The 13,221-nt window shown below is 44.7% G+C and overlaps 1 protein-coding gene across 1 annotated transcript in view; it reads left to right on the forward strand.

Moving 5' to 3' along the window:
- The first annotated feature begins 5,231 nt into the window (after window positions 1-5,231).
- The window catches only part of LOC105499398 (ankyrin repeat domain 55), a 139,135-nt gene continuing 131,145 nt past the window's right edge, over window positions 5,232-13,221 (forward strand). The window contains exons 1-2 of the mRNA XM_011771949.2: window positions 5,232-5,328; window positions 5,619-5,709. Of these exons, the coding sequence (XP_011770251.2) occupies window positions 5,652-5,709 (58 nt within the window). The 5' untranslated portion in view covers window positions 5,232-5,328; window positions 5,619-5,651. The remainder of the gene's footprint in view (window positions 5,329-5,618; window positions 5,710-13,221) is intronic.

Here is a 13,221-nt window from a genome sequence, read left to right on the forward strand (position 1 = left end):
GGGTGCAAGTCCTTTGTTGGATTTGTTGTTTTACAAATATTTTCTCCCTGTCTATAGCTTGTCTTCTCATGACTTACCAGCATTTCTCAAAGTGCAAAACTTCACAGCCATAGGCCGAGTGTGGTGGTTCACACCTGTAATCCCAATAGTTTGGGAGGCTGAGGCAGGCAGGTCGTTGCGCTTAGGAGTTTGAGACCAGCATGGACAACATGGCGAGACTCCATCTCTACAAAAAAAAAAGAAAAGAAAAAATAGCTGGACATGGTGGTGCACACCTGTAGTTCCAGCTACTTGGGGAGCTGGTGGAGGAGGATCACTTGAGCCAGGGAGGTCAAGGCTGCAGTGAGCCATGTCTGCGCCACTGTACAGCTGGGCACCCTATTGAGACCCTACCTCAAAAACAAAAAACAAAACAAAAAAAACTACTAAAGATTTGCAGCCATAAAAAAAGAATAAAATCATGTCCTTTGCAGCAGTATGCAGCTGGGGCTGTTATCCTAAGCAAATTAGCACAGGAAGAGAAAACCAAATACCATATTTTTGCTTTTAAGTGGGAACTAAACATTGGGTACTGATGGACATAATGCTGGGAACAACAGACGCTGGGGACTAACGGGGGGGATTGAGGGAGGGAGCAAGGGTTGAAAAACTATTGGGTACTATGTTCACTACCCGAGTGACAAGATCAGGTGTACCCGAAACCTCATCATCATACAATATTCCCATATAATAAACCTGCACATGTACCCCCTGAATCTAAAATAAAAGAGGAAAATATTTTAATCATGATAAAGTAAAATCACAGTGGCAATTGTGATTAAGGAGCTGAATTTTTAATTTTATTTCATTTTAATTAACTTAAATTTAAATAGCCACATGTAGCTAGTGACTACTGTATTGAACAGCACAGACTAATACTACTAAATTGCACGTTCAGTGAAAAATGTGCAGTTTTTTGTTTGTTTTAGACAGTCTCACTCTGCCGGCCAGGCTGGAGCAAAACGGCACGATCTCGGCTCACTGCAACCTCCACCTCCCATGTTCAACCGATTCTCCTGCTTCAGCCTCCAGAGTAGCTGGGATTACAGGCCTGCTCCACCAAGCTTGGCTAATATTTGTATTTTTAGTAGAGACAGGGTTTTACCACGCTGGTCAGGCTGTTCTCGAACTCCTGACCTCATGATCTGCGTGCCTTGGCCTCCCAAAGTGCTGGGATTACAGGCACGAGCCACCACACCCGGCCCCAAAGTTTTTATCATTCTTTTTGTAGTATGTTTGTTCTGATTTTCTTTTCTTTTCTGACGGAATTTTACTCTATCACCGAGGCTGGAGTGCATTGGCATGATCATGGCTCACTCCAGCCTCCACCTCCCAAGTTCACGCAATCTTCACACCTCAACTTCCCCAGTAGCAGGGACTACAGGCACATGCCGCCATGCCCAGCGAATTTTTAAATTTTATTTTGTAGAGACAAGGTGTCACGATGTTGCCCAGGCTGGTCTCAAACTCCTGGGTTCAAGCAGTCCTCCTGCCTTGGCCTCCCAAAGTGCTCAGATTACAGGCATGAGCTACTGCTGTGTCCAGAATTGGTGGGTTCTTGGTCTCACTGACTTCAAGAATGAAGCTGCAGACACTTGCAGTAAGTGTTACAGTTCTCAAAGATGGTGCCTCTGGAGTTTGTCCCTTCTGATGTTTGGAAGTGTTCGGAGTTTCTTCCTTCTGGTGGGTTCCTGGTCTCCCTGATTTCAGGAGTAAAGCTGCAGACCTTCCCCGGGAGTGTTACAGCTCTTAAGGCAGTGCCTCTGGAGTTGTTCATTCCTCTCGTCCGGAGCTGTCCATTCCTCCCAGAGGGTTCATGGTCTTACTGGCCTCAGTAGTGAAGCTGCAGAAGTGAAACTGCACACCTTCACAGTGAGTGCTACAGCTCATAAAGGCAGTGCACACCCAAAGAGCAAGCAGCAACAAAATTTATAGCAAACAGTGAAAAAACAAAGCTTCCAGAATGTGGAAACTGACTGGACAGCGTTGCCTGTGCTAGTTTCCGTATCCTGCTTTTATTCCCTTATCCGGCCCCACCCACATCCCGTGGCTTGGTCCATTTTACAGAGAGCTGATTGGTCCATCTTTTTTTTTTTTTTTTTTTTTTTTTTTTTTTTTTTTTGAGACGGAGTCTCACGCTGTTGCCCAGGCTGGAGTGCAGTGGCGCAATCTCGGCTCACTGCAAGCTCCGCCTCCCGGATTCCCGCCATTCTCCTGCCTCAGCCTCCTGAGTAGCTGGGACTACAGGCGCCCGCCACCGCGCCCGGCTAATTTTTTTGTATTTTTAGTAGAGACGGGGTTTCACTGTGGTCTCGATCTCCTGACCTGGTGATCCGCCCACCTCGGCCTCCCAAAGTGCTGGGATTACAGGCTTGAGCCACCGCGCCCGGGTCCATCTTACAGAGAGCTGATTGGTCCATTTGACAGAGTGCTGATTGGTGCATTTACAATCCTTGAGCTAGACACAGTGCTGATTGGTGCATTTACAATCCTCCAGCTAGACATAGAAGTTCTCCAAGTCCCCAGCAGATTAGCTAGATACAGAGTGCTGATTGGTGCATCCACAAACTCTGAGCTAGACACAGAGTGCTGATTGGTGCATATACAATCCTCCAGCTAGACATAAAAGTTCTCCAAGTCCCCACCTGACTCAGGAGCCTAGCTGGCTTTGCCTAGTGGGTACAGCCTGGGGCCAGGGCAGAGCTGCCTGTCAGTCCCAGCGCCCCACCCCCACACTTCTCAGCCTTTGTACAGTAGATTGAACCGGGCACGCAGAGCAGGGGGTGGTGGCTGTCGCGGAGGCTCCTGGGGCCTGGGGCATGGCGGGCTACATATCCTGAGACCTGCCCGGCAGGGAGTCGGCTGAGGCCCGGGGTGAATTTGAGCAAGGCACGGGTGGGCTGGCAGTGCTGGGGGACCTGGCATACTCTCCGCAGCTGCGGCCCGGGTGCTAAGCCCCTCACTGCCCAGGGCCTGCGGTGCTGGCCTGCTGGCAGCTCCAAGTGTGAGAACCGCCCGCCCATCCCGGGCCCATCCGCCCAGCCCACGCTCATCGCTCGCGCTGGCCTGCAAGCACCACACGCAGCCCCGGTTCCCACCCTGCCTTTCCCTCCACACCTTCCAGCAGAGGGAGCCGGCTCCAGCCTCGGCCAGCCCAGAGAGGGGCTCCCACATTGCAGTGGGGGGCTGAAGGGCTCCTCAAACATCCTAGGCCCACGTGGCTTCCTCCACCTCTCTCGGCGTGTCTCTTATAAGGGCATTAGTGGTTGGATACAGGGCCCACCAGTATAATGCAGGATGACTTCAACTTAAGACCCTTAACTAAATTACATCTGCAAAGACTCCTTTTCCAAATAAGGTCATATTCATAGGTTCTGAGGACTAGAATGAGGACATTCCTTTCTGTGGGCCCTTCCACAAACCATTCAGCCCTCTATCCCCTCCATGTGCTGCAGCCTGGAAACTCTCCCCAGATAGCAAGCTGGGGATTCACACTGACCTCATTTGTTTATCTTCTCTCAAAGATCCGTGTCCTGTGCTTTCTGCTGTCTGAAAACTGACCTATTTTGCCCAATTTTCCAGTTGTTTAAGGAAGAAAGGTGAATCCAGTTCCTATTACTCCAGCATGGCCGGGAGCAGAAGTTGCACCCATGAGTGTAAGCTCATTGAATATGGGAACATTTCCTGCCTTGCCTTTCTAGTGCCTATAGAAATGATTGGAGCACAGGAGTCCTTCCTTAACAACTGATGAATTAATGAACAAATGAATGAAAGGGAAGCTCATCTAAACCCTTTGTTTTTCTCTTGTTGGGGACTGAATGGCAAAAACCCCTTTTACCTCTGTCAGCCAGATGAGCTGGAGCCATCTCTCCTTAGCTGAGGATCTGCTGGTGTAATTCTCAGTTTCCTCCTCAATCCACTCGCAGCCCCTAAGTCTGGCTCTCATGGTTAATGCAAGAAACTGGTGTTGGGAAATTTAAGAGATTTATCTAAGGAGCACATTTTGGGTAATTATTTGTAAGACATGTTCTGCCTGTGTTTTTAAATAAAAAGAACGCAGGGCATGTTGAGGGGAGGGGCTGATGTGGGAAAGGAGAATGAATAGTATTTTTGAGTGAGTAGTAGTATTGTCACACAGAAGAGAGGCCCCCCAATATGTTGATGGAAAATTAATGATAGGCACTGAGAAAATATGAGGCAGGAGAGAAGTAAGGAGCCTGCCTATCAAAGAACACAAGTTATACACTAGATCAGTCCACATCAAAACAAAGGTGGCCATGTACGGAGAAAAATGGTTTCTGCTTTTATTTCCACAATCACACACTAATTAAGTTAAAAAGAAAATAGTTATTACCACTATTAATAGCATTTATAAAAGCATCTATTATATGGCTATTTGACTTATCCAAAAATCTGGTTGTGCCTAGAATGTAGATTTTTGTTTGAATTTATTATACCATATTTTTATTACAAATATAAGATAATAGATACTGGTTATTAACAAACCAAAAATACAGAGATTGATACAGAACAAGTTAGAAATCTACTCTAATTACACTGGCCTGAGGGAACCAATATTAGCAGTACGTATCTTTTTACATCTTTTTCAGTGTTCCCCTGAATATGTAAACATAATAATATATACAGTAAGTGGCTTCTGGTTTTATTAAAATGTGAACAAATGAAATATATAACTTGTTTCTTTCATTTAACAGTAGATTAGTGACATGTCACCAGATAAATACACATAGATTTATTTTGTCAGATTTTTAAATCTAGAGTACGAATTTACCACCATTTACTTAACCGCTTCCTGAATGAAGTATGTTCAGGTGACTTTCCAGGTTTTACCACATATAATGCTACAATAAACTCCCTTGTGACTGCAGACTGTTTTAATTTTATCACCACAGACACTCGAGCCTTGAAATGTCACCTTTCAAATGACGCCTTTCCCCATCCTCCCTGTCAGTTGGAGAACGGAGCTGAAAGGGGAGTGAAGAAGACTGCCAACATGGATAATTACTCCACACAGCACATGGCCAGCAGCCTCCTGCTACAATATTTACATCCTATTCCATTGAGATGGCACTCTCTGCTCACATGACCCAAATGCAGTTCTCGCTCCGCCAAGAGCACAGCCGAATGCGAACTGCATTGGCAGCTTTGCACATGCTCTGTCTGGCCCTGTGAATCCTCACTCACCCATTCAGATTTCTGTTGGTGTAAAGCGACATTCCAGCTGCTGAAGCTCCGTGATCTGCTGTGTTTCCCCAGCCCAGATCCAAGGCAGGTGGCCCATACAATTACTATCTTTTTAGAGTTTGAGTAATTGTGTTTATTTATTTGGGGGTGGAGGGTGTATTATGCCCAAGTACAGCTGATGAATGAGGCCATAGAGTAACTCTTTTCTAGCAGGTATTTACAGGAATAGCATTTACTGATTTTCATCACTTGCCTGGACAACAACCTGCAGCTCTGGTGCACATTTAATTCTGAAACAGAGGTCTTGGCAAACGATGCTGCCTCTGACTGTCATGTTGACTGTAATGTTTGAGATGGTGTTTTCTCCTCTCTAGAGACCTGGATGCTTTTTGCCATTCTGATGGTAAATGATGAGACAGGCTACCATGGATTTCAGCACCCCTTCTGTGTTTGATCAGCAAAGAGGTAAAATGTTGCTTTAACACATTCTTTGGTGTTAGCATCCTTAGTCCCATGGTATGGATTTGCAGTTGTAAGGAGAGAAAGAGAGGTGTGCGTGTGTGTGTGTGTGCGTGCGTGCGTGTGCATGAGGATTTGCTATGTAGGATGTGGAAAGAGGATTTCACCTAGAAAACAAACCTGTTCAAAATGTTCGCTTCTTTGATAAGCATCTGAAACAGAAAAATAAGCTTATGATTTGTTGTATAAGCTTATGATCTTGTTGAAGTATTCCTACCTTCAAATTTTAAAAATTGAATTTCAAGCACACTATTTCAATAGTGTTGTCTTTATTCTGTTCCTTCCGAATCTTTTTTAAAAATTAGAGTAAGCAGTGTAAGAACACATCACTTTTTTTTAATCATTCTATTAGCCCAGTATCTCATTGCTATATCTTCATAAGCATTTTTTTATTCTTTCAGGAATAGATGTTGCCTGTATTTATGTCAGGTTGATATGTTAACTCATCCAAGGTTGTGTAATGACATATCCCTATGCTATTATTTGCAGCGACAGGGTATATCTTCCTTACTTATAATTTCTGGAGTGGAGGTAATTTTCCACATCAAAATGTTGCTGTGAAATCAACTCATCCTTATAATACCATGTATTTGGCCATATGGTCTAGGTGTATACATTTTGCATATGCAGTGTGTTTATACATATCTTCACATAATACTTATGTGTAATTGTAAATTTTTTTTAGTATGAATGTGAAATTTCCATTTTATAAACATAATAAATATTTTTAGAATCTTTTCTTAAATATCTAATATTTAAACCACTTTCTACAGTCTCTGAATATTCTTCAAGATCCTAAGTTCCTTTGGTGATTTTATCTGTTTGGGCTACAACACGAAATGGTGGTTTGAAAAAGCCTCATTAAGAAAATGTATTGCTTCATTCTTTTTTCCCTTTTCCTGCTCTAGGCGATAGCATGTTTAATACCCCTCAAGCTACATTTGGCTTTGTGGGTGAATTATTTTAGCCCAGTGGGTTTCTCCAAAAATAAATTTTTATTTAGATTCCTGAGTTAGCTAATGTATGTATGTATATAGTGTGTTCTCCAGGTCTTAGCTCATTTGGAATAGTGTTCGTGTGTGTGTGTGTGTGTGTGTGTGTGTGTGTGTGTGTGTGTGTGTGCCTTCAGAAAGTGCTGGCTCATACCGCGTTTGGATCTTAACACCATAGAGAAAGGGGTTGTCACAGCTGTGCCCACCACCATCCTCTCCTCCTGGTACATTTTATATCACTGATGGCAGTCAGTAAAAGTGAAAATCTGCTAAGAACCAAAGAGCTCACACTGGCTAAAAAATGACATTGCTGAGCCACGAAACACACAATGGGTTTATTTTTGAAGAATAATTGGAGGGAGCTGGAACTGACTGAAGAAGAACTAGCTCTTCATAATAAATTTACATGTTCCAGTGTTATACCTTCTAACAGGATTGAGCCCCAAACATAGTTAAGATATAGAATTACAAGACTGATTTTCTTATAACACCTTTCATGTGAGCAATTCACAGCAATTCCTCCACCTGGGCGCGATTCTCTCCCATGGAAGTTAACCCTCTCCCTGCCATGTTTATCTCTATTTCTCAATCCTTTCTCTCTTTCTAGAGGTTTTATCATATGGTGGAAAGAGCATGGGATTTTAAATCTTATAGACATAGACCAGAATGGCAGATCAGCTACTTCTTAGCTGTGTGAACTTGGCAAGTTACCTAACCTCTCTGGGCCTTAGTTTCCCCAGCAATATAATGAAGGAAATGATGCTTACCTAGCAGGTTGCTGTGAGGATCTAAAATAACATATAAAATGCACCTGTCAGCAATGCCTGATATTCAATAAGTATTTTCCCATTTTGGCTGCGGCTGTTATTATTATTGCTGCTGTTATTATCACCTTGGACTGGGAGTTTCTGAAGTGCAAAAGACTACTCATCTCTCTACCTTCAGCTTGAATGTAGCAGTCCTAAATGAGGGCTTAGTACTGGGTGATTAAATTACATTAATTATTTTTTTCAGAACCCTAGGATACTCTTTATAGCAAGCCCTAGAATAATAATTAAGCCATTCCTGAATAGTTTTATTACCCCATTAATCCTTCCTCTTTCTTAAAAGCATGAAAGACCATGAGAGGTTGAGACCATTATACAGATTTTAAATATTATATTGTTGGACAAACCAAAGGGAAGTGACTTTCTCGGGAAAAGTTGAGCATGGGGCTTTAGTTGAGGGTTTTTCATGAGTTGTTACTATCTGGATAATTGAACCCTAGCAGCACTGGCTTTACATACAGATAGGGACAGAAGACATTGCATCTGGAAGAACCTTAGCAATCAGGCAACCCACTGGTTCTCATATTGACTGTACTTAAGAATCATCTGGGCCGGGCACGAGGGCTCACCCCTGTAATCCCAGCACTTTGGGAGGCCAGGGTAGGCAGATCACATGGTCAAGAGATTGAGACCACCCTGGCCAACATGGTGAAACCCCGTCACTACTAAAAATACAAAAATTAGCTGGGCATGGTGGCACACGCCTGTAGTCCCAGCTACTCGGGAGGCTGAGGCAGGAGAATCACTTGAACCTGGGAGGTGGAGGTTGCAGTGAGCTGAGATCGGGCCACTGTACTCCAGCCTGGCAATAGAGCAAGACTCTGTCTCAAAATAAAGAAAAAAGAATCATCTGAAGAAATTCTGAAAATGCTGATGCTTGAATCCCACCCAGGGAGATTCCAGTTTAACTGCAGTGAGATATGGCCCAACCAACACTCCCTGGGAAGTTCTCATTCACAGCAAAGATTGAGAACCAGTCATCCAACCTACCCCTCTTCCACATTTCAGATGCGGGAACTAAAGCACAGAGAGGTTCAAAGCTGGGTCCTTCCTAATAATAATAACAACACCCCACTAAATAGCAACAGAGGGGACTGAGGCCCAGGTGTTCTCCATCCATACAACAGGGCAAAAGGAAGCTTCCTGTGCATGGCCAATCCCTGGGCTAGCACTGACTCAGGCTCATGGTTGCCCAGAGAATGGTGGAAGAATATGATGCAGAAGGACCTTCAGGGCTCCAACGAGGTGGGTTTGGCAAACTGAATCCCTCCACATGCATTTCTCAATATTTCTCTTTAGCTAGAGGCAACAAGGCATGCCAGGGTCTTGGTGACAGATGGCCATTTGCTCTATGTCCTGTCTCTGCCCTCTTCCTAGTTACATGAACTTGCACAGACTAGTTGATCTCCACTGGCTTCTGCCTCCTTGACTGTAAATGTGGATAATACTATATTACATATTCACAGAGCTGCTGGGAGGCCTAAAGATCAGATTATTTGACTGGCCAGGGGCATGAGGGCTGTGTCTCTGGCTGGCTTTGTAAAACTGTGAGGGAGGAAGCCTGGGTCTTCAGAACTCTCAACTCTCTTTTGTGCTTTTAGCTTTCACCATAGCAACATCTCTTCTGGTCCCACGTGTTCTTTCTGGCTGTGTTCCCTCTCAAAGCCCACACACGCAGGAAGCGACCTGTAGTAAAGCCATTTACTACAGAACACAGAGGTTCCTGCTAAAGTCTATGTATTATGTAACTAAAGATACTTGCATTGTAAGCTTTGTCATGACTTTTGGAAAGAAAAGTTTTGCTGCGCCTGAAAGAATCCCAAGCCTCAGAGAGAAAATGAAAAAAAAAGAAAAAAAGGCGAGGGGGCGGGGGGGGCGGGTAGCCTCAGGGCCTCACCCACTCCTCTGTGTTGTTGGGGGTGAGGAGGGCCTGGCCCTGCCGGGGTCTTTGAGGAAATGTGCCTGAAGATGCTGAGCGGTGTGTTTGCACGCACCTGTGTGGGCTGTGGACCACCCTCTTGCACAGATTGTTTCTCTGGTCGAGTTGCGGAAAAGCAGAGGAAGGACTTTGTCTTCCAGCCCAGATTACTACAGTATGTGAGTGTCTCTGGGCTGCTGTAACCAATTATCACAAGCTGGGTAGCTTAAAACAACAGAAATATATCCTCTCACAGTTCTGGTGGCCAAAAGTCTGAAATGAAGATGTCAGCAGCGGGCCGGGCACAGTGGCTCACGCCTGTAATCCCAGCACTTTGGGAGGCCGAGGCGGGCAGATCACCTGAAATCAAGAGTTTGAGACCCATCTGGCCAAAATGGTGAAACCCCATCTCTAGTAAAAATAAAATATTAGCCAGATGTGGTGTCACGCACCTGTAGTCCCAACTACTTGGGAGGCTGAGGGACAAGAATTGCTTGAACCTAGGAGGCGGAGGTTGCAGTGAGTCAAGATCATGCCACTCTAGTCCAGCCTGGGCGACAGAGTGAGGCGCCATCTCAAAAAAAAAAAAAAAAAAAAAAAAAGTCAGCGGAGGGCCTACTTCTAGAGCCTTTAGGAAAGAATCTTCCCTGGTCCTTCCAGCCGTGGCTGCTGAGGCCTCATCACTCTGGTCTCTGCCACCATTCTCAGTTGGCCTCGTCTGTGTGCATCACTCCTCTGTGTACCTGTCTCAAAGTTCTTCTGCCTCTCCTTTAAGGATGCACGTGATTGCATTTAGGGACCACCCAGATAATCCAGGATAAACTCCTCCTCTCAAAGTCCTTGACTTACTCACATCCCTTCAGATAAAAGGTCATAGTCACTCTCTTGCCATATAAGGGAATAGCCACAGGTTCCAGCAATAGAGATGAGAACGTATCTTTAGGGCCACCATTCAACCTATTGCAGGGAGTGAGAAGAGGTCAGATCCCAGAAAGAACGCAACACTGTGACTCAGTTTTTGGTAAAATCCATTCTCCTTTAAGCTAGAAGAAAAACTGACAAATAAGAGGTGGGGGCAGATGGGGAGCATCTGTTTGGTGCAGACTCTGTGCAGGGCTTTACATGGATACATAACTGACAAGAAGGAATGTTTATGGAGCATTTAGCAGACCCAGGTTCTGTCCTAAGGACTGCACACAGACTAGCTCATATAATCCTCATATCAGCTTCAGAGTATGACCCCCTTTTATCGATGAGGAAATTTTAAAAGGTTATGACCTACCCAATGTTACCACAAAGTAAAACAGCAAAGCTAGGATTCCAGGCTAACCCTGTTTCGCTTCAAAGTCCATGTACTTTCTACTGCAGAATGTCTTTTCCTTGGCCAGTGATAAGGTTTAATTAAAAAAAAGACATCTATGAAAAATCGAATTAATGAATCATTTATTTTCACAGTCAAGGTCTTATTCCACTGTGTTGTGGATTTTTAAAGTTCCCACACACAGATGTGCAGGTTTTAAATCCAACTGCTCATCTAAAATGGGAATGCTAGACCAGAAGATCTGTGCTTTGCTGAAAAAGCAAAAGTGAAAAATCTGGCGTGACAACCAGATGCCTCCAAAGGAAGAATAAGCAAATTTTGATTGGTGTTTTGGGCAAGGGAGTCCTCCCAAAGGAGTTTTGAAAGGCAAGCATAGCAGATAGGAAAGGAAAGGGAATGATTTGGGCTCAGTTGCTCAGTTCAGGCTCAGAGATCTTGAATGGGAGCCTGGAATAAATCCAGGAACATTGAGGGGGAATTCTGTGATTGATTTTCAGATGGACAGTCCAGATAAATAAAGACTAGCTGGCAAACCAGCCCTGGTTTAGAAGCAGATTATATGTTGCCTTTGAGAAAATGCGTAACCTTCTCCTTCTCTTGGTCAAGAAAGAGGAGCAGAGGGAAAGAGAGATGGGAGAAGAATCTTTTTTTCCTGTTCTTGACCACTCCTGAACAAGTCTAAGCAAGCATGTTTGTTTCAGTGTTTGTTTTGTTTTGTTTTGTTTTTTGAGATGGAGTCTCACTCTGTCGCCCAGGCTGTAGTGCAATGGCACGATCTCGGCTCACTGCAACCTCCATCTCCTGGGTTCAAGCAATGCTACTGCCTGAGCCTCCTGAGTAGCTGGGATTACAGGCACCCACCATCATGACCGACTAATTTTCGTTTTTTTTTTTTTTTTTTTTTTGAGACAGAGTCTTGCTCTGTTGCCCAGGCTGGAGTGCAGTGGCCAGATCTCAGCTCACTGCAAGCTCCGCCTCCTGGGTTTACGCCATTCTCCTGCCTCAGCCTCCCGAGTAGCTGGGACTACAGGCGCCCGTCACCTCGCCCGGCGAGTTTTTTGTATTTTTTAGTAGAGATGGGGTTTCACCGTGTTAGCCAGGATGGTCTCGATCTCCTGACCTCGTGATCCGCCCGTCTCGGCCTCCCAAAGTGCTGGGATTACAGGCTTGAGCCACCGCACCCGGCCTAATTTTCTTATTTTTATAGAGACAGGGTTTCACCTTTTGACCAGGCTGGTCTTGAACTCCTGACCTCAGGTCATCCGCCCTCCTCGGCCTCCCAAAGTGCTGGGATTACAGGCGTGAGCCACTGCACCCGGCCTCTTTCAGTTTTCTTGATCCCTCCTGAATAAGTCTGGGCAAGTGTGTTTGACCCCCACCTTTCTCTGCCCTCTTCTTTGTGATGCTGCCTTCTTCCAACCAACCACCTCCTGAGAAAGTGTATAACAGTCCAATCCATTCTGGAGTGTGCTGTGGCCTCCATCTGTTTCCCCCTAGGACAGGCTGTGCCCCCAATAACCTGAGCATCCCTTTCCTTCCACCCTTCATGGCTCCTCTTAAGGACTCTACAGAAGGAAGCTCCTGGCCGAGCTTATCCAAACAATTACCCTTCACAGCCATCAATATTCTTCACCACAGGACCACTCAACTGTCCTGGGGGAGGGAGCCTCTTGCCAGAGTATGCATCCCAAGAGGGAGGACCCTGGAGTGGTATCTGGAGAGAATAGAGACTCACTTGGGCAACCACATCTGAATCAACCCTGATGCTTCCCATAACTCATTGGATCAGCTTCAAGAGGCTCTCCCTCAGCTCAGCCTCCGCTGCAGCAGGCAGTTGAGCCACTACACTGAGCTCTTCCTGTCATCTCTACTCACTAACTCCACAGTTCCACAACTAAGTAACTGTGCTGAGTACCTGATATTCATGGATTTTCCCTTTGATACCACTATTTTGATTCAAGGATATTTTAACCAAAAAGGATATGGAGTCTAAAAGAAAATACAATAAACTTGTAGCTGTTTTTTTTATTATGAAACAAGTATGAGACAAACATCTTACTCATCACCAAATGTGGGACAAGGTGAGAAGGTGAGGGTATGGATGCACAGGTTGATTTTCAGATTAACAGTCCTAATAAATAAAGACTAGCTGGTAAAGGTGGCATATGGGTGGGGCTAAGACTACTAACTAGGAGTCACATGATTAATGCACTTGTAAATCTCTGTTGGTCATTTGCAGAATCTGCTGAATTGTGTTTGAGAATTCCCTTATATCATGAATTATCTACATGTAGATTTTCTGATTTATCTTTTAAAGTCATGATGGTTTTACCCTAATATTTACCTTCAATCAATATGTAGGTTTGTGTGCTTAATAAGGGCTCTTTGTTTTCTCTTTGT

This window comes from Macaca nemestrina, chromosome 6 (genome assembly GCF_043159975.1).
Source record: "Macaca nemestrina isolate mMacNem1 chromosome 6, mMacNem.hap1, whole genome shotgun sequence".
NCBI lineage: Eukaryota > Metazoa > Chordata > Mammalia > Primates > Cercopithecidae > Macaca > Macaca nemestrina.